Source organism: Paramisgurnus dabryanus, chromosome 5 (genome assembly GCF_030506205.2).
Source record: "Paramisgurnus dabryanus chromosome 5, PD_genome_1.1, whole genome shotgun sequence".
NCBI lineage: Eukaryota > Metazoa > Chordata > Actinopteri > Cypriniformes > Cobitidae > Paramisgurnus > Paramisgurnus dabryanus.
In genome coordinates, this window is record NC_133341.1 from 46,471,677 (window position 1) to 46,497,533 (window position 25,857).

Below are 25,857 nucleotides of genomic sequence, written 5' to 3' on the forward strand. Positions count from 1 at the left end.
TTAATATAGAGAAAATGTATTTACGTGCGGAATATTTATGACTGACTTGCACAGTTGTTGGCCGTATTGTGTTTCTCCGGGGCGTTGAGTAAAGTGGGTGTGCGCATGAAGCAACCAATAGCCAACGAATCCGGGTTACCACGAGTTCACAGAGAACCTAAACAAGTTTCACGCTATAGCATCAATGCTAACGCTGGGAAGAAGCTGAAATAATGACTAAAATCGTGTAACTCGATTCAATAATACAGACTAACGATAACCCTAACTTCACATACAGTTTAACTTATGGCCATGGCTGCACGAGAGATTCGCCAGTATCGCCACGCCGCGATGTTGATCAAGCAGGACGACGACTCCGATGCCGAAGAATCGATCGTCGTGTTAAAGAAACCGGACGGCCGCGAGTCGCAGATCATCCACAGTGGTCATTTTATGGTGTCCTCTCCTCATACCGATCACCCACCGAAGAAGGGATACGATTTCGATACCGTCAATAAACAAACATGCCAGACGTATCACTTCGGAAAGACGAGCACGTCGCATCTGTCCATCGACGCTTCTCTGACGAAACTTTTCGAGTGTATGACCCTTGCGTACAGGTGAGCTGCTTAACACACAAAATAAGTTTATTTAGATTCAGTTTCAACCAAGTTTTGAGACAAAAACAACCCCACCATCCAAGAAAACGTCACGCCTAGCTAGTTGCTAGCTAACAGGAGCCTGATTAGCATCTTCTCAGTCACTCGCTCCAGACGTGAAAACATGCTAGTAAATTAACTTCTCAAACTTTTGTGATGTTTTTCAATACACGTTATTTATACTTTATTGCCAACGTTTAATAACATTCTTAAGTACCCGCAGTTACTTCTTTGTTCTGTGGCGAACTCAAACGATTAACCGTTAAGTTGTAATGAGTTTATTAAATCTTAATATTGACGCCATATTCAGTCACAACAAATGTAATTTAGTTGTAGCCTTCATATATAGCTTATATACTTTATAGCCTGTGGAGGTCACGAGTTATAAGTGCAGATTTTTGTCTCAACTTTAGCAATAAAGCTCTGACATTTAAAAGCATTAGTTTTGTAAGTGTGACAAATTAGTGCACAAAATATAAATAAAGTATGAAAACATTGGGTTGGATATAGGTTGTGTATTTACATTCATGCATTTGGCAGGTGCTTTTAACCCAAGAAGACTGGACATTTTTGTGTGTGTGTGTGTGTGTGTGTGTGTGTGTTTCCTGTGGTGCAAACCCATGACTTTTGCTTTACTAACCCAATGCCCTATCAGTTGAGGTACAGGAACACTTTTAGGTTTCTCTTCCCGGTTTAGCTGCTGAGGTCATGATGTTGCATACAGTGTTGCAAAATCAGCATATGTGTTATGGCCTGATTATGAACATAACAGATATTTTTTGTTTCGCAAGATGAAATATTAACTAAATGTACATCCCCACCTAAAATTAAGCTGGTTTATTCTTTTATGTTAGGTTATTTTGAGTCTCTGTTATGTTTATACATCCTTGATTCATAATGCTGTGTAATGTTACGTGATTGATCTCATCTTTGCATCTAAACTGTCCAGTGGTCCTCAAATAATCCTCCAGGTTTTTCACAATCTTTGCCTTTACAGCATATTCTGCATATTTGAACCTTTCCAACAGTGACTGTGATGTTGAGAGTCTTTTTTTATTTTACACTGAGGAAAATCGACAGCATTATACACAACTATTACAAAAGACGCAAACATTCAATGATGTTCAAGAAGGCAACGCGATACATTAAGAGCCAAGGCCATGTACATTTTGAACTGCAAATTGTATGTTTTTACAGATTCTGCTGCTGCAAGGGATATGTAAACTTATAAGCTCAAGTGTACTTACTGCTATCGTTTATCTGTGTGTTTACATCATGTTCCTAATAAAGACAATGCGGTCGAAGGTTTGGTTAAAAGTTTTTAGCCACAACAAAGGGATGTCTTTGATCAGATTGTTCACTCTCTTGCATTGTAAATATAAAGATGTTTATGAATCACTAGTGAGCATGTTGGCTAAATCAGGACAGGAGCTTTTCGTATGTATGCATGTTTAGCATCTGTTGCTATAATAAGATGCCGTGGATAGTCATGGACTTGGCTGCAAAGCCATTTGAAGATTGTTCGAGTCAGTGCACCATGACCGATATCCTTCTTCATAGGCTTCAGCTAAAAAAAACAGATCAGTGCTGAACATGCATGTTGCTGTAGACATAATTCTTTGCTAATAAAGGTTAACCTCACATTTGCTGTACTGTTGAATGAAGACTTTCATTTAACCTTATTATATTTATGTTATGTTTTGGGACAAATATTTGGAACAGAATGCTCTTGTGTTTGTCCTTTGTGAAGACAAAACAAAATCGAGGTTAATATTTTCCTCAAGACCAAAAAACACACTTCTGTGATGTCATTGTTGATTTTGTGAACTAAAAACAAACAACAAATCCTTCTCACACAAGTCCTTTGCTCTCACTATGGTTGATTCTCTTCCAGGAGAAATGCCCATACAAGGAATTCCGTCCTTTATGACATCATACAGGGCCAAAAAAAAAAACTTATGGGGATGGACTAAATTCATTTCATGCAGTCTGACTTATTTACACTGTTAAAGGCGGAGTGCACAATGTTTGAAAAACGCTTTGGAAAAGGGAGTCGGGCCAACTAACAAAACACACTTGTAGCCAATCAGCAGTAAGTTGTAGATTAAGGTAGGGGCGTGTTTGTTTAGGTGATTTCAAATGTCAACATTGGCTTTCAAACATTGTGCACTCTGCCTTTAAAGAGTAGGGCTGGAATGAAACATCATGCGATTCTGCTTGCTTTGCATCTCAATGAATAATATGATATGACGCTACATCCAAAAATCAGGGGGCGCTCTTGGCAAAAACTTGATATGCACCACAAAAGAAGAGCCAGTTACATGCGCAGCGAAATGCCTATAAGTATATTTATATCACTGTTCATCAAACCTTTTCAGTATTTTAGTGATGATCAAAAATATTTATAATGTTATGTTTGACGAGTGTTGCTTTTTCAAATGCATTTATAACTCAAATGTCTCAAGCTCACAGTGATTTTAGATTGATAAGGACTTCCTACTGATCAGAGAGCCATAACGCATGAAAAAGCTTTACATAATATCGCCTCTGCTATTCAGAATCGATATCAGACATGTATTATTAGTATGAATCGCGATTAATCATCCCACCCCTATTAAATAGTTAGATTCCTAATGCTTAACATAAGCAAATGTCAAAAAGCACTTGGAAGTATGACAAGAGTATATCTTTGCTGAATGCACTTCGCCAGGGTTTGTACACATTTTGGAAAGTTTATTTTTTTGAACATGAGGGATTTAATCTTGCTTTATTTCTTTAATGGGCAATTTCTATGCGTGAACTGGAAGTACACTGGAAGTTCTTATATGGGCACGTTAACCGGAATAACGCATGTACACACAGCTAGAGCTGACACAAAATCAACGTCACCAAAGAAATGTGTTGTTGTTGGTTTGCTTGTTCAGCTTACCAGGGTGCCCAGCATTATGGAAACACTGGTTATAGTTTGTTTATTGGAGGTAGCGAGTTGTGCGTGTGTGTTTGTTTAACGCTGGATTTTGTTAAAATGGGGTGGTCCCAACCAGGTCATGAGTCGCAGGCAGTAAGTAAAACTGCATCAAATGTCTGTGTTTTACATGGCCTTCGGCGTCTCGTAAGTGCGTATAATATAAACGACTTAAACATGTAGTGAATCATAATATCCAGAGATATCGAGATAATGTTTTGCGTGTGTGTTGTTTGCTTGCGACTTGCTCTGCCTGCAGTACGCCTCCAGGAGCTCGGGTTTTTCCGGGAAATTAGCGGTACAGCTGATCTGTCTTTTGTAAATCTGATAAAACTAAAGACTCTTCAGAGATATGAAGGATGCAGAATTGCTGTATAGGTACTCAAGATTAACACGAGATTACCAGGAACACTGTGTGTTATGTGACCTTTAAACGAACCCTAATGGAGTGTATTCGGCACAGAAATACTCAGTCATATGTCCAACTAGGTTTTTGAAACTTTGCCTATACTAAACCTCCTAAGAACTGAACTTTGATTTGTCTTTTTTGTTTCAGATTTCTTCCAGCTATTTTGGGGTTAGGAAGAACCAATAAATATAATAACCAAATATTTTTTCTTTGAACATGGTGCAAAAAAAAAGTGAAGTCCACGTACGTAGACACACCAGGTCTTAGGAGGTTAAATTGAGAATTCAACTCTTTAACAATGTTATAAGTCAAAATGCATGAAATAGCATTAGACATCCCAGTTAAGGTTGTGCTTTGTTACTTTGGACAAGAAATTATCTGCAAATCAATGGATCATTATGTGAAGTCATGCTGTCATATTTTTAAGTCACCGACCGGCATTTATTTGTGTCTCTTGTTTATAAGTGGGAGGTTAGTTTCACCGAAATGGAAAAACTTCAAAGGACTAAAGCTGTTGTGGAGGGACAAGATTCGGCTGAACAATGCTATCTGGCGAGCCTGGTACATGCAATGTAAGACTAAAAAGATGATTTGAATATTGCTCAGAATTGTTTAAATGTAGACATTTTTTATTTATTTCTGTGTTGCTTATCTTTCTGGAAGATGTAGAGAAAAGACAGAATCCTGTTTGCCATTTTGTAACACCTTTGGATGGCAATATGGACTCTGGAGTCCATCGACCAACAGAGGTGAGGAGTCTAAAAGAAACATACATATTTTATACTTGCTTTAAATGTAAAATCATAATACTAACTCTTTTGTTATCTAGGCGATAGCAACAGAAGGGAAGTATTGGAAAAGAAGAATTGAAATTGTCATCAGAGAGTATCATAAATGGAGAACGTACTTTAAGAAAAGGGTAGGTTAAGGGTTTTTTTAAGTGTAAGAAATTAACGTGCATTTAATATCAAGATTTTATATAATGTAATATAATAAAATAATATTACTGTAAGCAGTGAGGATGCTCGCTGATACACGTGTTCAATATATGCAACTGTAATGTATCAATAATTACATTTCATTTTATATAGTTACAGAGGCACAAGGATGAAGACCTTTCCAGCCTTCTCACGGTAATTCTCATTTATTTTATTGTAAACTAAGAAAAGTTTATTTACATTTTAAAACATAGTCTGCAGTCGGTAAAGCAATGCATGAAGCAATGTTATTTCATCTGTGTTGTGTGTATATGCACTTATGGTGAGTGTTTAATGATACAGGTCACACCTATAAAGAGTTCTGCACTACTCAAAAGACAGCATGTATAATTTTACTATAGTTTTATCAAATCTGCGTGAACAGTTGTGGTGTGTTTAGTTACTCTGTTTGATTGCTTTATGAAATGTGTGACATGTTTAGAAATGGTAAATTCACACCAGAAAGGTCAATCTATGCATTGCATGTGTGAATGGGATCGTAGTAGCCATCGTTTGCAAGGTTACAGCTCAGCACATATTCGACATTGCTCAAACTACTTTTAAAGGCATTATAGCATGTTTTTAAACTTCATGTATGCATGTATACTTGAAAGTGTGTGTATTAACTACATTGAAAATCCCGTTTTATAACTTAATCTATTAAGTATATCTATCTGTTACGTTTGTCTACAAATTCTATTCTAAGAATTGAAGTAAAAAGCTTTTGATAAAACGTTTTAATTTGTAAGAATAAAATTGTGTCCAGTGTTCTGTTTGTGTAACAAACTGTATATGCTTGATGAACAGCTAGCGTTTTAGTCCGCACGAGCATTTAGTGTGTGTCTTGACCTTGCCTGCTTGTTGCATTTTGACCTCCCAAAGGGAGCGGAGGAACAGTTGTCACTCTTTGGAGAAGTGTGTCCAGACACCTGCCGTATCCCCTTCTACCAGGACGAGGACATCAGCAGTCGTCGCTACTCCCGCAGGAGTCGGGATTCCCCCGTTCCCATGGAGATGGACATGCTCTTCGACATGGATGTGCTGATGTCTGAATTCTCAGACACGCTGTTCTCCACGCTGGCCTCGCATCAGCCTGTGGCCTGGCCTAATCCTAGAGAAATTGGTGAGAGATAAAATCAGGTTTGTTAATGGGTTCACACGAGAGTGAGATTGACTGACCCAAAATCTTGTGGTCCTCTTAGCTCATGCAGGGAATGCAGATATGATCCAGCCTGGCCTTATTCCCCTGCAGCCCAATTTGGACTTCATGGACACCTTTGAACCTTTGCAAGGTAAAAGCACACTTCAGCTGAACCGGGTCTATTTATAAAACCAAGCGGGAACATTGCACTAAAATGCAAAAGCCTGGTTTCCATTACAGATTAAACTTTTGCGATATTTTCTAAATGCTGATTAAAAGCGATTGCAAGATGGCAGCGCTTTTATTAATCAATGATATGTGACTAAAACATCCTTTATTCCTCTTGCAATAAATCATTCCAGAAATCATGCTAACAGATATGGGTAGGTTTGCTTATATCGTAGTCACCGCACTGGCAAGCATGTTATCCAACCAATAAAGGAAAACACCACAGTTTTTCAATATTTTACTACATTCTAACCTCAACTTAGACTAATTAATACATACCTATCTTTTTTCAATGCGTGCACTTAATCTTTGTACGGCTGTCGTAAATGCATTTAGCCTAGCCCCATTCATTCCTTAGGATCCAAACAGGGATGAATTATGAAGCCACCAAACACCTCCATGTTTTCCCCTATATAAAGACTATTACATGAGTAGTTACAAAAGTAAGTATGGTGGCACAAAATAAAACATGGCGATTTTTAAAACTTCATCAATATTACTGCGCCTGAGGTCCAAGTGATGCAAACTAAGTGCTCTTCCGCCATACAATTAGTTCTCATTTTTTTTCCACTTAAAAAATTGCAGCGTTTTATTTTGTGCCAACATGTAACAGTCTTTAAAGGGATAGTTCGGCCAAAAATTATATTAAACCCATGATTTACTCACCCCCAAGCTGTCCCGAGTTGCATATGTCCATCGTTTTTCAGACAAACACATTTTCGGATATTTAAGAAAATGTTTTAGATCTTTCAGTTGATTAAATGTAATGTTACGGGGTCCACGATCTTCAAGTCCAAAAAAAGTGCTTCCATCCTTCACAAAAGAAATCCAAACGGCTCCAGGATGATAAACAAAGGTCTTCTGAGGGTAATCCGCGCGGTGTTGTTGTAGAAATATCCATATTGTAAACTTTATTAACGTAAATAAGTACCTTCTGGTAGCGCCATCATCTTAGACTCCTCTGTTTTCAGGAGAGAGTATTAGCGTAGTGTACGCACTTTTCGACGTATGACAAATTCGGAGGGCGGGGGCACAGAGCAGCAGCAGAGTAGCCTCCGTAGGCTGCGTAAGCTCTCATCCTGAATGCGGACGTGACTAAGGTGGCGGCGCTACCGGAAGGTAGTTATTTTAGTTTATAAAGTTTACAATATGGATATTTCTATAACAACACAGCGCGGATTACCCTCAGAAGACCTTTGTTTATCATCCTGGAGCTGTTTGGATTTATTTTGTGAAGGATGGACGCACTTTTTTTGGACTTGAAGGTCGTGGACCCCATAACATTACATTTAATCAACTGAAAGATCTAAAACATTTTCTAAAATATCCGAAAATGTGTTTGTCTGAAAAACGATGGACATATGCAACTCGGACAGCTTGGGGGTGAGTAAATCATGGGTTTAATATCATTTTTGGCCGAACTATCCCTTTAAATAGGGAAAACATGGAAGTGTTTGGTGGCTTCTAAATTCATCCCTGTTTGGATCCTAAGAAATGAATGGGGCTAGGCTAAATGCTAACACATTAAGAACGCGCTGTACAAAGAATAAATGCACGCATTTAAAAAAGATAGGCATGTATTAATTTGTCTAAATTGAGGTAAGAACATCGTAAAATATTGAAAAAATCTGGTGATTTCTTTTAATGGCAATATAAGCCCCTTGTATTTGGGAGCGGCATTGTTTCCATTGCAGTTTTGTGATATATATTACTTTTTTGAATTGCCTGTAAAATCACCTCATGCGAGCCTAACAAACTTTTTTGCGATATTGACCGGTTTCCAAAGGACATAGTTTTGATTTTCAATTTAAATTTGAGCAATTTGAAGGGCATTAATGGCAATGAAAGCCCATTGTATTTGGTAGCGGCAAAGTTTGAGGGTTCTGGGAGTTTATACTACAAGACTTTGCATCTTTAAAGAATAATCTTGTGACAATCTTTTTGTGATATTGATGTGCAAGCTTAGTAACAGGAGGAGATGCATGCATGTTTTCCAAGCATTAAATGGCAACTAATGCATTTCTGCTTATTTGGGACCAACTTTGTTTGAGTTTTTTCGGGAGGTTAAAAGAGCACACTCACATGAGTTGTTTTACGCATATTAGGTGATATGAATTTCTATTGCAGTTTTGGGATACAATCCTTTTTCGAAATTCCCTGTAAAATCACCTCGTGCCAAAATTACAAACTTTTTTGCAATATTGATGTTTTTTTTTTGGCTGTATTTTCTTATTTCAAAGCAATTTGAAAGGTAATGTAAAGCTTTACAACACCACAGCTCGAAATGTGACCTCCCTAACAAATAATTCACTATTTTAGTAACTTTTTTAGATCAGAAGAAACAAATTTTGTATCCAAATATTGTATATGCAAATGTATGAACACAAGGGTACACCTAAGACATACTCCAAATGTGTTTTGTTTAACCAGATTTGTTTCACACCCTGCGTCCACCTGCCTTCCCCTCCACTTCCCCCACTGCCCTACCTGTCACCCCTATAACCAGCAGCAGTTCCCAAACACAGGTAATGCATCCTCACTGTGGATACACACGTTCGTAGAGCATGCTCTTGTTGTGATTGTGCAGTTATATCCTAATAACAACACAACTCTCCACAATATCACACTGTCAAAAGTAAAGATGAGTTGCAGTATCCTAACATCTGTTTGTTTGCTAGGCGCCCTTACATCCTCTCTCCACTGAGCTTTCTACAATACCATTGGACTACCGCCTCATCACCTCTGTACCATTGCCCAGCCATCTCTCAGCAGCCAATCAGAACACTGATAACTCTGTTGGCCCTTCCTTCCAACAGAGTTTCATGCCTCTCTTCACAGAACAAGTGAACAATACCGTCATCCCCCCAACAGCTCCGCCTCTCTCTCCAGGACCCCACCATTCACAGTGTCCAGGTGTTTCTACAGAAACTCCCGCCCCTCAGCCCACCCCAAACATTGCACCTCCATCCGTCATTACGCACAGCGCCCCCTCCACCGTGACTCCCACTGATGCTGCCACTTCCTTCAGGTCAAACTTTGAGATGCCCAGTACAGCATCTCCTCAGTCTGGGGTCTCAAAGCCCCTAAACTTTGCACTACCGAAACCCGTCCTCCCTCCCGCCTCTAACAAAAAGAGCAGACATGCACAGAGGCCGATCATTCCGGCCAATCGGCTGCCATCTTCTCAACTTATTCTCACAGGTTTGTGACTCTCTTTAATCAGAATCAGAATTTAAGTCTATCATGTGAAAGTAAAGTTAAACAAATCATAAAATAAATGAAAATCTGCATCATATCTAATAAACAGATGGGCTAGCCTTTTATCTGCAAGGATTGAATGTATGACAAATTAATAGCAGGTAAGGTCAGTCTCTACCACCTTGTAACCTGAGCACCGTTTCCCAGTCTGTTTGAGGAATGGGAGCGCTGTTGGAGTGCCTATTTGAAATGTCAAGTTTATTTTTGGGGATGAATTAAGCGGCTGCAAATCCAGCAGGAGTCCCTAGTCATTTCTGAAGGGTTTTGTTGAACTGAATCCTTGATAATAGGCTAACGGTACATTCACACGGGGCATAAGCGTTAACGCTTAACGGAAGGCTTGTCTGAAGCGTGGCCAACAGCCAATCACTGTGGCCGCAACACAAGCTCCGGTCTTCCATAAACGTAATTGGCTGGCTCTGCCTAGGTTATTTGCATAAGGCGATATGATTGGCTGACGCACGCGTTGCCGCTTGAAAAGTTGAGAAATTTTCAACTTCTGCCGCGAGCAACGGCACTGATGCGGCGCCGACGGATCCACAATTTCAGTTCGCCAACACTTGACGTCACCCATTAAAAATGAATGGGAAGCGTCAACGCTTACGCCGTAAGGCCCATGTTCACGTATTACACGTTTGGGAGGGTCAGCGTAACGTGCGCGTTACTCAAATTTCACATCAGAATAGTAGGCGTACTGTACACGCAATGCCAGACATGCGTATTTAATTTTCTTGCAGTTATTGGTTTATTCAGAAGGTGGCAACCGTGCCCTGGGAGGCGTCGATTCACAAGGTAGACGATGAAAAACTGCATAAATAAAACTGACTGGAAAGTGTTTATATTCACATTTATGTTTTTATAAGGTCAAACACGTCCGTCTAGTACATTTACATAGAAAAGCAATGGAAAAGTAGCACAGTGAAATGAAAAAACAAATTAGCCTTTAGCTGCTTTGCTAAACAAACTTGAAAAACTGCATAAACAAAACAGACTGGAACGCGTGCAAGCTACATCCACAAAGAGAGACTTTGCGAAGAAGTCAGGAAGTGATCTCATATATACAATTCTACCATGATGGAGTTTTTACTTGTGGCATTACCCTGTTGATCCCATTTATCTGCTATTTACGGACCTCCTGCAGGCCAGGATAGGTATTGCATCAATCCACCACCTGTGTGTGACTTTCGGTCAAATAAAGGATGCTTTGAGAGACTGTGGGTATATTTCTATATTAATCATTTTTATTTTATATTTTCAGTACAGTTAGGGGGGAGAAATTAAAACATTTAAAACAAGTCTACTCTGTCCTGTATCGAAACTGTACTTTACACATCTAATATACAGTCGTGGAAAATATTAAGAGACCACTCCAGTTTTGGCGTTAATCATTTCTGTCCAGCGTCTGTTGAATTTCAACAAAAGCAAACCTAATGAGTGACATAAAGTCACCCAACAGCAATGTAAAAAACTGAGTGGATACAAAGACACATTAAAGATGTGATAAAAAAAAATTATGTGTAGTAGAAACTTAATCATTACAACACTGTTGGACCTGATGCTTGTCTTCATCATCCACAGGTCCTACAAGCGCTGTTATTGTTACTCCGTCCCTCAACAATGATGTTGTCTCCACCACTGGTATGGTCCTCGCCTCGCCCAGTATACCTTGTGTAAGCTTTCAGTTTCTTTCTTCTATACTTTTACCAACAGGCTGTATAAACACCAGGGTTGAAATTAAATCTAGAACAGACCTAAATGTTTATATAACATACTGTAGGTATAGAAATGGTTGCTACACCCCAGCAAGAATGGTAGATAGGACTACCATTCAAAAAAGAAATTTGAAAGAAATTGAAAAATGAGATTTATATATGTATACTGTATATATACACAGTAACTGCTTTGAATGCTTTAATGAATGCACATTCTTCCTCAAACCCAGAGGTCTCCTCAAATAGGACTTTATCGGTCACATCTGTGAGCTACCCCTTTATATGTGTCATTTTCAACTTCCTGTTATAATAGGAAGTCCATCAACACAGGAAAGAAATTTCATTCAGCAAGCATATTTCAAAAAAATGAAATGGTCAAAATAGAAAACTTGTTTTTATGGTAAACTGATGATGTTTTGAAGTGTGACTGAGTTTTAGTGAATTTCTCGATCCTTAACTCTTTCCCTGCCAATGACGAGTTTTTGCAGCAATCCGTGTTTCCTATTATCCACTAGGTGGCGCACCCCCTTCTATGTCCCAACCGGGTTGGCGCACCCCCAATCCCCATTTAAAAAAAAATTCAAAAAAGCTTTGTTTTCTCACCATAAATACTCATGTTTAATCATGTGCAAATAACCAAGGGCCGGTTGCACTAGCCGGACGTTAAGAAGTTAGGTGTAATAGTCCTACGTCGGGCTTAGCTACGTCCAACATTGTGAAAAATATTTACGCCTATTGCACCATCTGAAACTACGCTCAGCGTAGATGATGCGCGCCCCCGTGTATGCATTTAACCACTGTGATATTTAGACGCCATTCGAGTTTACTATGGTAAAAAACATACACTTACTGCCGTCAGCTAATAGATGACATATGAGAGGTTTCCTCATGTTTACCACTGCGTCACGTGCAGACCCATCAAACACATTAACGAAAGCCTTTACTGTTCGCACAAAAGGTGTATAATAGTTTGCAGATTCATTATAACAGCTCAAGTTTCAAACAAAATTAAATGAAAGCTTTTAATAAGTCACAAAAATTGAATTATCTTAACTCAAAATTCAGAATTTTTGAAGAAACCTACCTATATAAGAGGTAATAAAAAGATAACAAATTAAGGTAGGATAAAAACATTTTTTAAAGCATAGGGTCTTTTCTTTCATTTGATATATTGTATGTTTATATATTTGAGGAAGAAAATTTTCTAGAAAGGCATTAAACTTTTGTGAAAATCATAAAAAATATTTTTAAAAAATGCTGGCGGGGAAAGAGTTCAATTCAGAATTCTGCCCAGTCCTGGTAAATAATTCATTTTTTTAAACCAATCAATGCATGCATTTTGATAAACTGTAAGATCTTCACACATCCCCCAGGGTTCTGCTGGTTTCCACATTCTTCCTCAAACCCAGAAGTCTCCTCAACTTATCGTGCCCAAAGAGGAAAGCACTTCAACCGTGTCCAACAGTAAAACGTCAACACAGTCTGCGACAGGTCAGATTTATCTCAACCATTTTACATTTGTGCTGAAATGTCTTTTTAAGCTCTTTTGTTTCACCAAACTCAAAAGTGTTCCTGTTTTTTTATAGCACTTGATGGACGGGTGTCAGGTCAAGGGTCACCTTTAGGAGCAGAACAGGTGCCGAGCCCTCAGTCACCTCTCAACAGCAGCACGGGTTTGGCTAAAAGTGAATGCAGTCAGGTACTGAACACAAGATTGGAATCCGTGGCAATCTGCTAAATAAAAAAATGTATCATTCTTTTTAAAAACTGTTAAAGCCGTCAACGGTGTTGTAACTTTGCTGTAAAGTACTTTTGTTACATTTAGTTATATTGTAATATATACCTGCTGATAATGATAAAAGTAATGTTTTTCAATCATTTTAATGATATTAAATAAAGCGTGCATAATCTGTTTTTGTTTTACAGAGTCGGAGAGTAAGTCACATATCAGCTGAGCAGAAGAGAAGATTTACCATCAACGTCTGCTTTAAGACGCTGTGTGGTCTGGTGCCCACTCTTAAACCACAATCAAGTGTAACTTTTTATTCATTTATTTAAATCACAAAGACCAGTTATAAAAAATTTCGATATTTTGAGTTTGTGTGGTTGTTGTTTTTAGATCAGTAACGCGGCCACACTTCAGAAGACCGTTGAATACATCAGCAAGTTACAGTTGGAGAGACAACAGCTGCTGGAAGAGACAAAGAGATTAAGAGAGGAGATTGAAGACCTCAACACGTCTATAAAGTGAGTCATTATATAAACTATTTTAGTTTATATTTATTTAAGAGTAGTCAATGTGCTACTTGTATTACAGTCCTCTGAAAATAACTTGTCAAAATAGCTGGCAACAAAAGTGAGTACCGAATTGTTGCAGTGTGTTGCGTATGGTCTAAGCACTGACAATCTGACCTTTTACTTATGCAACCTGTAAAGCAATGTTTACAGCATTCATGCGTCTGTTTTTGAAGCCAGCTTCTGCACCTGATGCACAGCACAAGGACTCAACTTCTTCGAATCGACCCTTACGTGTCTTTTTGCGAGTGATGTTGCTCTGTTTGACCCTGGCCACTGTACTGTAACTCAGTTTCAGGTTGTTACTGATCTTATAGCCTTGTACATCTTTGGGGAGAGCAACAATTGTAATTTAAAATTCTTAGAGAGTTCTTTGCCATAAGGTGAGAATTGTACTCAAAGCAACAAATTTGAACAGTTTCTAATACAAGATACTCAAATTGCAAGTGGACAAGAGGCTTTGCATGTTAAAGTTTATATTGTGGTTTTATGTATGACCAGACATTTGCCTGTGTCATTGTATTATTATAATCTCATGTTATAAATGGGGGCTGTGACAATCAATCGAATATTCGATAATAGTCGATTATGACAATGGTAACATATGTCATTATTGATTAGTTTGGTCTGTGACTTCACTTGTCTATCGTACCATCACAACAGTGTGAGCTACGTGATTATAGCCAGGTGCATCGAGATGGATCAAGGTTTTATTACTTAATAATACTTTTAATTTGTTAAATATTCACAGAACCCACACACAGATCTAAAGGGGTTTAATATGATTAATAAAAAAAATGCAAAAATGACCAAAAACAGAGATTTGAGGTTTCCATCAGACAATTGCCTCTTTCACACAGTAATTTCCATATATGTTTGGACGTATATTACCATGAATTTACCAGAATTACTTAGGGATGCACCGATAGGATTTTTTTAGGCCGATACCGATTTAAACAGACAACTTCTGTCCGATACCGATATTAAACACTTGTATACAATACTATACAGTTGGTCTATTAGCTAGTTTATTTCTGCATCAAGTTATTTTTACTGAACATGGATTTGATCTTATTAACATTCAACTGACCAACATAATAAGAGAGGCACAAATTAAGCTAAAAAAAATATAATAAGACAGCATGACAACCTTAAAAGGTGGTTTTTGCTATTCAGCATTTATTTTATTAACTCTTTCACCGCCAGCATTTTTAAAAAAAGTTGCCAGCCAGCGCCAGCGTTTTTCATGATTTTCACAAAAGTTTAATGCCTTCCAGAAAATGTTCTTATTTAACTCTTTCCCCGCCGTTGAAGAGATATCTCGTCAATTAAGAGAAAACGCTTCCCCGCCAATGACGAGATTTTCCGTCTTTCCGCAATACCGCTATTATCCACCAGGTGCCCTTCCGCAACTTTTTAAAACCGGAAGTATTGCCCTATGGCAAGCTGCTGCATGTCCGTGTCTGTTTTAAAGATCGCTCTGAATGGGATCTCTATGAAAAGTCCGTCATAAAAATGGAATTATCTCTGCTTTTTGCTCAAAATATGGTGTTCTTGCAAAAACCTACCCATATTCAAAAGCTGATTGCAAAAGAACCACTAAAGGTAGGATGAAACGGTTTTTTTTTTGTTTGAAAGCAGAGGGTCTGTTCTTTCATTTGGTATATTGTATGTTTATATATTTAAAGAAGAACATTTTCTGGAAGGCATTAATCTTTGGTGAAAATCATGAAAAGCACTGGCTGGCTGGTGAAAGAGTTAAATATATAAACATACAATATACCAAATGAAAGAACAGACCCTCTGCTTTCAAAAAAAAAAAAAAAACGTTTCATCCTACCTTTAGTGGTTCTTTTGTAATCAGCTTTTGAATATGGGTAGGTTTCTGCAAAAACACCACATTTTGAGCAAAAAGCAGAGATAATTCCATTTTTGTGACGGACTTTTCATAGAGATCCCATTCAGAGCGATCTTTAAAACAGACACGGACATGCAGCCGCTTGCCATAGGGCTAGGCCTGTCACGATAACAAATTTTGCTAGGTGATAAATTGCCTCGGAATTTATCGCGATAGGCGATAACATTGATGCTCCGGGACCATTATAATAATGCAGATACACCTTTTCAAAGATCTATAAACTTTTATTTCTAAACAATAAGTAATACTGGAACTGGAAGACATTTTAAATATCCACAAGAAATGAACAAAATAACAGGATGATTGCGTTTTAGGTGCATATGCAAGTTTGTCGTGTTGCCACTTTTAAGTGCTACGTTATTACCACAAATGCGACATAACGGCTCGTTCAGGTTTAGTGGTTCACCTCGGTCATTAGGTTTAAATCCAAAGTACTCCCACAGCGCAGCTGTAGCATTTGGTTTTGAAACTTGGCTGTTTACACTTGGTATCAAGATGTGTTTTTGATCAGATCACAAGTGGACGAGAGAGACATATCACATTTACACCTGGTATTTAAATCCGTCTCTTTTGTCCACTTTCGACCGCTTCTGTGCTGAATACTGTGAGGGGACGGTCCGTGAGACGGTGGGGGAGTAATTATGAGTTTATATGGACGCAAACTAATATTATGTCGGAGTCCGCTGCTTGTTTAGCAAGTATACATGCTGCACAGTATTTTGTACGTTTATATGTTAGAGCTTTCTCTGAATTTTCAGCGCAATTGATGAAATAAGATCGCGCAACTTTCACACGCTTGCAAAATGAAACTGCGGAGATCACCCGCTTTAGTTTATCAATGAAAGGCTAAAATAGCACTGTTCACCTTGTGTCAGAAAAGTCAGAAAAGACGTAAAACATTGTGATCCGATCGATAAAAACGCATGTTAATGACAAGTGTAAACAGCCTCTAGTAAATCCATCTTTTTCTCCAACTCTCGTCTTAACTAGTGTTTTCTCCTGCTACACTTCTCACGCGGCTCTCATCCTCCTCAGTACTCCTACTGTGATAGGCTACGCCAGGAGTCCCCCCTCCCCACACAGATCATGCGACTGACAAATGACTGACGAGGGTTCACTCCTTGTCACTCGTTGCACGGAGCGGTCATCCAGTCTCTTTGGTAGAGAGAGAGAGAGACAAGGAAAACAAACAAGCATGCAAATGTGAATTATCGCGGCCTAAAAAAATGATCGAGCTCATTTTATTTACCGTGCGATTAATCGATTTATCGTTTATCGCGACAGGCCTACATAGGGCAATACTTCCGGGTTTAAAAAGTTGCGGAAGGGCGCCACCTGGTGGATAATAGCGGTATTGCGGAAAGACTGAAAATCTCATCATTGGCGGGGAAGCGTTTTCTCTTAATTGACGAGATATCTCGTCAATGGCGGGGAAAGAGTTAACAACATTAACTCATTTTTTTTTTACATATAATGGATTTCTTTATGCAGTTAATTAATAAACAATCGGTATCGGCCTTTCTCGTGCTACTGCCGATATGCCGATGGTTTCAAATTCATCAAATATCGGCCGATAAATATCGGCGGCCGATACATCGGTGCATCACTAGAATTACTTCACCTGTAAATGCAAATATGTGCTGTTCATACTAGTGCTATGACGATGGCAGTATTTTACCACTGTTGTGGTAATGCACCAATTCACCGCGGTGGTTATAGAATGTATGTGGGCACGCACGTGTGCATGCACGTATGTACACGCGCACGTTGATAATTGGTCTCCACCCCCTTCCAAATGGACAGCCACTACAGAGAGAGGGAAGAACACATACTACACAAAAATAAAGAGCAGGGGGTCGTAAAATTTTGTGTTTTTTACTTCTGTGGCGAACGCTGACAGTCATGCACCTGCTTGTGACCAAACAACATTGCATTAGGTCACTTCAAATGGAACTGAACTGGGGAAGAGTCGCAACCTGCGTCTTGAACAGCAGTACTGTACACATTAGGCTTCACAGAGGGTTTGCAAAGGACGCGAGCAATTTGGCAAATAGATGGTGTTTTAAACAACTTTGGTGAAGAGATGTTGATGTTAACTTTAGGTGTGCCCTTCCTTAAATGTGTGTCACAACATTTCTTCTTAGATTGATGTCAGAGACAAAGAAATCACTTCTGCCATGTAAACTGTTCTTGGTGAAATTTTGTAAGGAAAACATATTTTTTGACATATTACGCTGTAATATCAATATTAAATATAACAAAATGATGTTACTTCGTGGCATGAAAAAACTTTAGTATGTTTTTAATGATGCTTTAAAAACGTGCTTTACCAAATGGTTGATTTATCACTTTATGGTAAAAGTAGAAAAGCTAAGCTAATGTTTTCAGATCATCCATCTCTGTAGTCAGAATGTGCTATTTGCTGAGAAATATCAATTTCCGATCATTCACAGCTATGAATATGAAACCCAGGCAGTTAAAGGGTTATTCTCCATTCACACATAGGGCTTATCAGTAAATTACTGGTAATCTTACAACCTCTCTTACTGGTAAATTGGCAGCATTGATTTACCAGAAAAGTTCTGTTCGCACATGATCTGTTAACTGCAATTTGCCAGTTATTTACCAGTAAAGACATGAAAGGGACTTTTATCACGAGCTGCGTTTACATGGACACAGATTCTGATTGATAAATCCTATCATAGCGTTTCATTTGTTTATGAAATAATTTTCACACATTGTTGTGATTATTTAAATAAAATATTTTACATATTTAAAAGTAATTATTTAATTAATATTATATCTTTCAAAAACTGAAATGTCTCGATTTTAAATGATAAAGAAAACTTGTAATGCTGTATGTTTTTGCGTCTTTCTCTGACACTTTAGAATGCTTACCAACATGTTTGCTGCATTTGCGTGGCTCTCACTCAGCGCTGGTTGCTATTTGATCGCGTTATCAAAGACGTCATTGTTCGCTAAAATGTATTCTGCCTTTTCACTTGCTTGGCCGAACACCGAAAATTTGTTTTTTGTTATTTTCGGCTAAATAATTTTGGTTGCATCCCGATTCCCTAATACAAGCCATCCTCCTTAAATCGTTGTGCCTTTATTTCAAGTCATAATTAATAAACAACGAGCACACGGAACTTTGAGCCGTACTGATTATATTTATTGAGCATCAAAAACCTCTCCAGAGACCGACCGCGACCACAGTTTTCCTTTGTACTGAGTCGCTCCAACTTCACCTAGCGTGTTTGTGGATCAGAGTATAAATTTGTTACTGGCCAGACAACGCTGTCTCGTATTACTTCACAGAGGATTTTGGAAGGAGATTAGGATCATTTAAACTTCCTTCAACAACACGCTTGTTCTTTGCATCATACGTCATTACGCCAATTCATTGTACATTCGCAGAACATCCCAGATTCATTTATCAGTTCAATCAAGTGTTTACATGTTTTTTGAGTGAATTACAAAGTGTATAAACCACCCCTCTCAAACCGATTGGATTTTTATAAAAATATTTTTTTCTTTTTATTCCAAATGATGTGATTACGTGGAGTATTTTCATTCGGATTGAACACTTGAACCGATTACAATTGTCCATGTAAACGCAGCTACTATTATCGATATATTTATGCAAATAATTTGCTTTGTATTTCAGCTTATGCCAGGAGCAGCTGCCTGCCACTGGAGTTCCCGTCACACGTCATCGCTTTGATCATATGAAGGAAAAGTTTGAGGACTATGTGAAGAGCAGAACCCTTCAGAACTGGAAATTTTGGATTGTATCCTTTAATCAGACATTTATTCAAGACATGCTTTGTCTTTTAATTTATGTTCACTGCATTGTTATTCTTCTCACAATGGTGTCCATGATACTTGATGAGGACACAGGGATTCCCCAACATGATTTTTCCTAAATTATTACCTTAACTCTTTCACCGCCAGCGTTTTTTTAAAAAGTTGCCAGCCAGCGCCAGCGTTTTTCATGATATTCACCAAAGTTGAATGCCTTCCAGAAAATGTTCTTCTTTAAATTTATAAACATACAATATACCAAATGAAAGCACAGACCCTCTGCTTTCAAAAAAAAAAAAAAAAAAAAAAAGTTTCATCCTACCTTAAGTGGTTCTTTTGTAATCACCTTTTGAATATGGGTAGGTTTCTGCAAAAACACCACATTTTGAGCAAAAAGCAGAGATAATTCCATTTTTGTGACGGACTTTTTATAGAGATCCCATTCAGAGCGATCTTTAAAACAGACACGGACATGCAGCCGCTTGCCATAGGGCAATACTTCCGGGTTTAAAAAGTTGCGGAAGGGCACCTGGTGGATAATAGCGGTATTGCGGAAAGACGGAAAATCTCGTCATTGGCGGGGAAGCGTTTTCTCTTAATTGACGAGATATCTCGTCAATGGCGGTGAAAGAGTTAAAACATGTAATAATTTACACTTTAAAGACACTGAAGACATAATCGATCTCGATAATGTTCTTGTTATTTACATTTTCTCAAGTTTAAAGTGAGTTGTCAGTCTAGAATTACATGTCTAGGATAAAAACGGTTTAATTTTTTTAGGCACTTCAGATCAGATGACGTGTTAGACAGCCCTGCACATGTTAATACAGATTTTACTCTTCAACTGGGCAAGTCTTATTTTCTTTAACGCCTCTGACACAGTTCAGTGTCATCATTCAACCTCTGTTTGAGTCTTTTAACGGGACGGTGTCGACCACCAACCACACAGAGCTGTGTGAGACCACAATGCAGTGGCTGGACCGCTACTGCGCTCTCCCTGTCCTGAGACCCAGTAAGAGCTCGGATTCACTTTATATCAATATAATAAACTTCAGTGCTGCAAAAATCAAGCAAGATTAAAAGAGGTTGTGATTAGGGATGCACCAAAAGGGAAGTTCTTTGCCGAAGCCGAATAAAATGAAAAACTCAGCTGAATATTTTTTTATTTCTAATTATTTTCCAATTTTCTCACCATTGCACAAATTACATTCAGACAGTCCTTTTTACTATATTAATTTCAACTCAATTAAATTTTTTAACATTCCAGTAGTCATTATAGGGCCTTACACCTGGGGTCTCATTTATAAAGCGTGTGTACGCACAAAAGGGGGCTGGAAACGTGCGTACGCCAGTTCAAACTAGGGCTGTGATGATGCGTCACGTTCCCCATTAAAAAGACCTGCCTGGAATCAATTCTGAATTGCAAGGATACGTTCCTGTGTTTCATGCAAAGTTTGTGCATGTACTACGGCTCTGTGTTCAGTAGGAAGTCCTTATTAATCTAAAATCACTATGAGTTTGAGTCGTTTATAATGTGAATTTAAAAAAGCAACGCTCGTCAAACACAATCAAAATATCATCAGACGTGATCAAAGTGTGAAATTTATTTGGACTTTTCACTTGGTCCAAAAATTAGTTTTTTTGCTAATTTTGGACGAATAATTTTTGGTTGCCGAAAATTCAGTGCATCCCTTGGTGTAAATATCAAATAATGCTGAAAACTTTACAATATTAGTCAGCAGATGCTTTGATTTTTATTTTGACAGTTGTATGATAAGGTAGTGATGAGTGACTTTCTATGTCAGATTCAAGTCGGTAGGTTTTGTTATCTTATTGGCTTGTATCGTGGTAGATGAGGACCAAACATTAAACCTTGCACACTGCAGTTTCTATAGAAAGTAGTGATCAACCGATACGTGGGGTTTATGCCCGATAGCAATATTAAGATACTGTGGGGTCGATATGAAGCTGATGTAGCACAAATGTAATTACAGTAAATGAGATATAAACCAGTGAAAGAAACAAAATGAGAGAAAATAGTTGAAACAAAATAAACATTTGTTATGCATAGTATTTGTAAACATACCCTTTTTAAGTATATGAAAAATCTACAAGACATATTTGACCCATGCTGGCAAATTGAGTCGGAATGAGCAAATTTTCAAAAATGAGTTATTTATATTTTGACATTCTCTATTAAAAAAGCGATGTATCATTTTTAGGAATCTGACAAAATTGACAGAGCTACACCTGTTTGAAGTTGATAGAATCAGCAAATTACTTTTGAGAAAGATTTAGTTAAAGCATCCATAACTTAAAATCACTGGTAAAACTAACAGATTTGGTACACACAAATTCAAAAACTATATCTATAGGAAAAATTACTTTTTCTTTCTCTTTGTTTGATTGACATTGGGACAGACAGCTTTAAGATCTACTGTAATGCAAGGATTTAATATAATGTTACACATCAGATTTTTTCCTAAACATTCACTTAATACATAACAGATTATCTGCATGAATTCTTGTCAAAACAGATAAAGAGTTTGGGATTAAATCCATTTTGACTAATTTTGGCAAAAACTTGTTTTCTATACCCAGAAAGTGACAAAATGAAAACCAATATTTTCTGTGATAAACTTTCACATAGCATCTTAAGGTTATAAAAACAAAAAATTCAAATCCATAATTTGGTTTTCAAAGAGATTTTTATTTTAGTAAGAAAATTTTTTATTTAGATGTTTCACTAAAACCACAATTTTACTGTGTTAGCCCTTAAAATGTCGGATAATCAGCAAGAAATGCTTAAATTTTTTCCTTATTTTTTTTTTCAAAAATATTAATGTGACAGGGTTGAGAATCCTGTAATGGGGCTGAATACTGTAACAGGGTTGAAAGGACACATTGGCCTACATTTAATTTGTATTTGTTTAACACGAAAATGAGACTCAAACAAAACGCTATTTTAGTTTAGGCAACCAGGTAATAAAGACATAGTCTTATTTAGTTTTTCATTTTTACTTTATTATCTGAACTGCAGTGAGAATTTAAACAAAGAAAACTACTGCAGACAGTATGGTGGTTAGTAACTTTAAAATATTTTTGGTAAGAAAAAAACAAAAATAGATTACTAAACACAACCTTTTATCAAATGGGCACAATAGGTAAATTCACTAGTCTGTGAGGTGCCCGCCAAAACACATTCTATTAATAGTCTCAATTGTAATATTTATTTATTACATATTTTTTATATTAGTATGTTAACATTTTAAACAATACTAAAACATATCAACAAATAAAATAAAATCAACAAGAAAAACAAAAACGTTTTGAATAGACTATCTAAAAAAGTAGCTCTCCAGATTGTTTTATCCATTGTGGTAGTCCTGCACTAGTGTCTAAAACATTCCTCAGTGCTGGAACATAAAACCAAACTGCAGCAGATCAATGTTCATAATAAGATAAGTAACAATCAGTGGGTCATTACAAAAGAAAATGCCATGTTAATGACCTTTTTTTGGGGTCAGCATCTCTGCAGGCACAATACTGCCTTAGCCTGTCTGCTGTTGATGTGGGTGCCATTTCTGACTAGGATGCCTGTTGGACACATTACATCAAATATTTTATCTATAACAAAAATAAGAGTTAAGATTTTAGTAATAATATATTTACTGAAATTAAATTTTTTTAATTAAAATCATTAATTAAATTAAGTGAATAACTCAACCCTGTCACAAAGTTCACAACCCCGAAACAATGACATATGTGATGGGGTTGAGTTCTTTTTGTTAAAAATGGCCATAAATATATAAATATATTTTAGATTTGTATGGATTAAAATAACATTTTGAAAAGTCATAATTTTCCATCTTAATTGTATGTGATGGGGTTGAGTTGTTAAGCTTGACAGTACCCTCCCTGACTATAATACACCTCAAAAAATGAATAAAAAAGTGTGATATCACTCACCATCTTCTGCACCTTGCTGTTGAAGAGAGCTGCAAGATGCAACTTCCTGTAAATTGTGTCACATATTGGTGGAGTCTAAATTATTATGGCCAGAGAATGGTTGGCGTGACGGGGTTAAGTTTAGACTGAGGGACGTAACTTTATAAGTTGTTTTTTATCACATATCTTGCATTTTTAATTATTTTTCTTTTCAAAAGCAAAGAACACAAATAAATACTTGCATTGTTGCCAAAAATTATAGACAAATAATTATTGCATTTAAATAATTTTTATAATAAAAAAAATCTTGAAATATCTTCTAAAAAATTTGCACAGTTTATTAATTATTTTCCAAGTACAAATTCAGCGAAGAACCTTAGGGACAAAATGCTTGCTGTGAGACAGAAATAAGATTTTTTTTTAATTATAAAAATTATTTAAATGCAATAATTATTTGTATTCATAATAAAGGACATACCAAAGTATTATGAAAAGCTTTTAACAATTCATTTTGGTGAACCACCACTTTCAAAAACGGAATCCCAGGAATGACCCAGATATATATATATATATATATATATATATATATATATATATATATATATATATGGGCATTGATTAATCTAGATCAGTGGTTCCCAAACTTTTTCAGCGTGTGCCCCCCCCCCCCCACCGCGAATTTCCTTCGCGGCCCCCAAAGAAAATTTGTGACAAAAAACTTTTCTAAAACTCAACATTTTAATAAAAAAACATTCAATTATACAAAAAAGTATTGCTTTTGGTTAGTAGCCTTATTTTTTTAGGTTTAATTACATTGAATTCATGATAAATTAATGTATTTCATGAAATGTCATAAAACTGGGGCCCCCCTGGCACCATCTTGCGACCCCCTGGCCCCCAGTTTGAAAACGACTGATCTAGATTAATCTCATGCAAAATAAAAGTAATTTTTTGCATAATATATGAGTTTGTGCTGTGTGTAAATGTATATTTAAACACACACACATACATATATAAACATTTAAGAAATTGTATTTATATATAAATAGAATATATAAAAATATATATAATAATTTATTATTAATAAATATATATATACATATATAAATGTTTCTTAAATACATTCATGAATGTGTGTGCATTTATATATACATAATAATAATGCACAAACTTGTGTGTATAGATAGATGGATGGATGGATGGATAGATAGATCCATCTTTGTGTATCCATACACAAACAATCATTGCATTTAAAGACCCATATTTATTATTACCAATAAGAAACCTACAAACATAAGTGTATACACTGACTTCCGGTTTCTGATAAGGCAGTAAAGTATCACCCTGAAATATTAATAGTTAAATTCTGTTTCTTTGTGTTCTTTTTAAATTTTCAGTGGTTCTCCGGACACTCCGTCAGCTCTGCACCAGCACCTCCATCTTGACAGACCCCTCACTTTTACCTGAGGAGGCCAAACAGGCCGCTCTCAACAGCCAAAAACATTCCTCAGGACCTTAATCCAACAACCGTTCGGAGGTTTTGATGATCTGAAGAACTTTTATCCAGACGTGTCATCCTCGTGAGCCTTGAAGACACGTGATGCCTTTAACACACCGTGTGCTGTGCTCAGGTCTGTGTTGTTACTCAGCTGATGGGAAGCGGCGACAAATTCTTTGACTTTTCATTAAAGGTGTTTTGGGATGTGAGATCTTTAGGTACATTGCACTATGTAGAGAGAACACTGTTACAAACTGAGAAATCTTACGGTAAGTACCTAATGCCTTTTTTTATGAACTTTTCTTTTGCATTAGATGTTAAACAAAACAACTTGACTCTACGTTTTGATCTTATCCTCTAATGAGCCATCGTTGAACACAGCAGTCATATCTGAAGTGCTTTTTCTGTTTATGAGATTTCATTATGAGTTGTTGCGGGTTTTTTGAATGTACCTCAGGTGGTGTTACAATGTATTTAGAGTTATTTTTTACTTCTTTTAAATCCTGAGGCGTGTGTCTAGCAAAAAAAAAAAAAATGCATTATTCGCAACAAACTTCTCCAAAACAGAACTATGTTAGCCCAGGATGAGTTACATACAATTTGTGATGCACCTTACAGTGAGTAAAGAGTAAAGCTTCAGTACCTCAGCAAGTGAATAATCGTTTATGCATGCATGCATTTTGAGTTCATATGTGTCTTAATGTCAAACGTCTGTTTTTAAGAGTATTCATTAAATTCAACTCTTGGCTCTTAATGCTTTGCAGTGGCTTTGACATCTGGAGTTATGTAAAAGCTTTGTTTGCAAGTTGGGTCACATGTAAAGGTTTTCATTGCATTAAGTTATTTAAAGGATTTATGAAATGGGCCAAATTCACTCAAATTCAATCCCGTATGGTTCATATAGGAGTTCATAATTTGAGCAATCAATATAACACACGTTACCTTGGACCACAAAATTAGTCGTAAGGGTAATTTGTATTGAAATTTGAGATTTATACTTATCGTCTAATAGCCAAACACCATTGATGGTACAGTTTGTTAGGATATGACGATATTTGGAATCTGA

At 37.0% G+C, this 25,857-nt stretch overlaps 1 protein-coding gene across 2 annotated transcripts; it reads left to right on the top strand.

Annotated features, from left to right (window-relative positions):
- Positions 1–93: 93 nt before the first annotated feature.
- On the top strand, positions 94–25,545 carry mlxip (MLX interacting protein). 2 transcript variants are annotated; one of them, XM_065284471.2, is made up of 17 exons: positions 94–599; positions 4,478–4,584; positions 4,676–4,761; positions 4,842–4,931; positions 5,104–5,145; positions 5,872–6,112; positions 6,192–6,281; positions 8,789–8,883; positions 9,037–9,559; positions 11,195–11,286; positions 12,702–12,819; positions 12,915–13,027; positions 13,255–13,362; positions 13,448–13,575; positions 19,209–19,332; positions 20,228–20,357; positions 24,691–25,545. In XM_065284471.2, exons 1-17 carry the CDS (start codon positions 286–288, stop codon positions 24,810–24,812), a joined length of 2,523 nt encoding a protein of 840 aa, XP_065140543.1. In that variant the 5' UTR covers positions 94–285; the 3' UTR covers positions 24,813–25,545. The 2 variants fall into 2 exon arrangements, with proteins under 2 accessions (XP_065140543.1, XP_065140546.1); XM_065284474.2 differs by having other exon boundaries at positions 5,941–6,112.
- The last annotated feature ends 312 nt before the right edge of the window (positions 25,546–25,857 follow it).

Bases quoted from the DNA above. Each gene is read 5' to 3' on its own strand.
- mlxip (XM_065284471.2), top strand. From the start codon at position 286: ATGGCCATGGCTGCACGAGAGATTCGCCAGTATCGCCACGCCGCGATG. The intron at 19,333-20,227 runs GTATCCTTTAAT...CCTCTGACACAG, and splicing joins AGAACTGGAAATTTTGGATT to TTCAGTGTCATCATTCAACC. The intron at 20,358-24,690 runs GTAAGAGCTCGG...TTAAATTTTCAG, and splicing joins TCTCCCTGTCCTGAGACCCA to TGGTTCTCCGGACACTCCGT.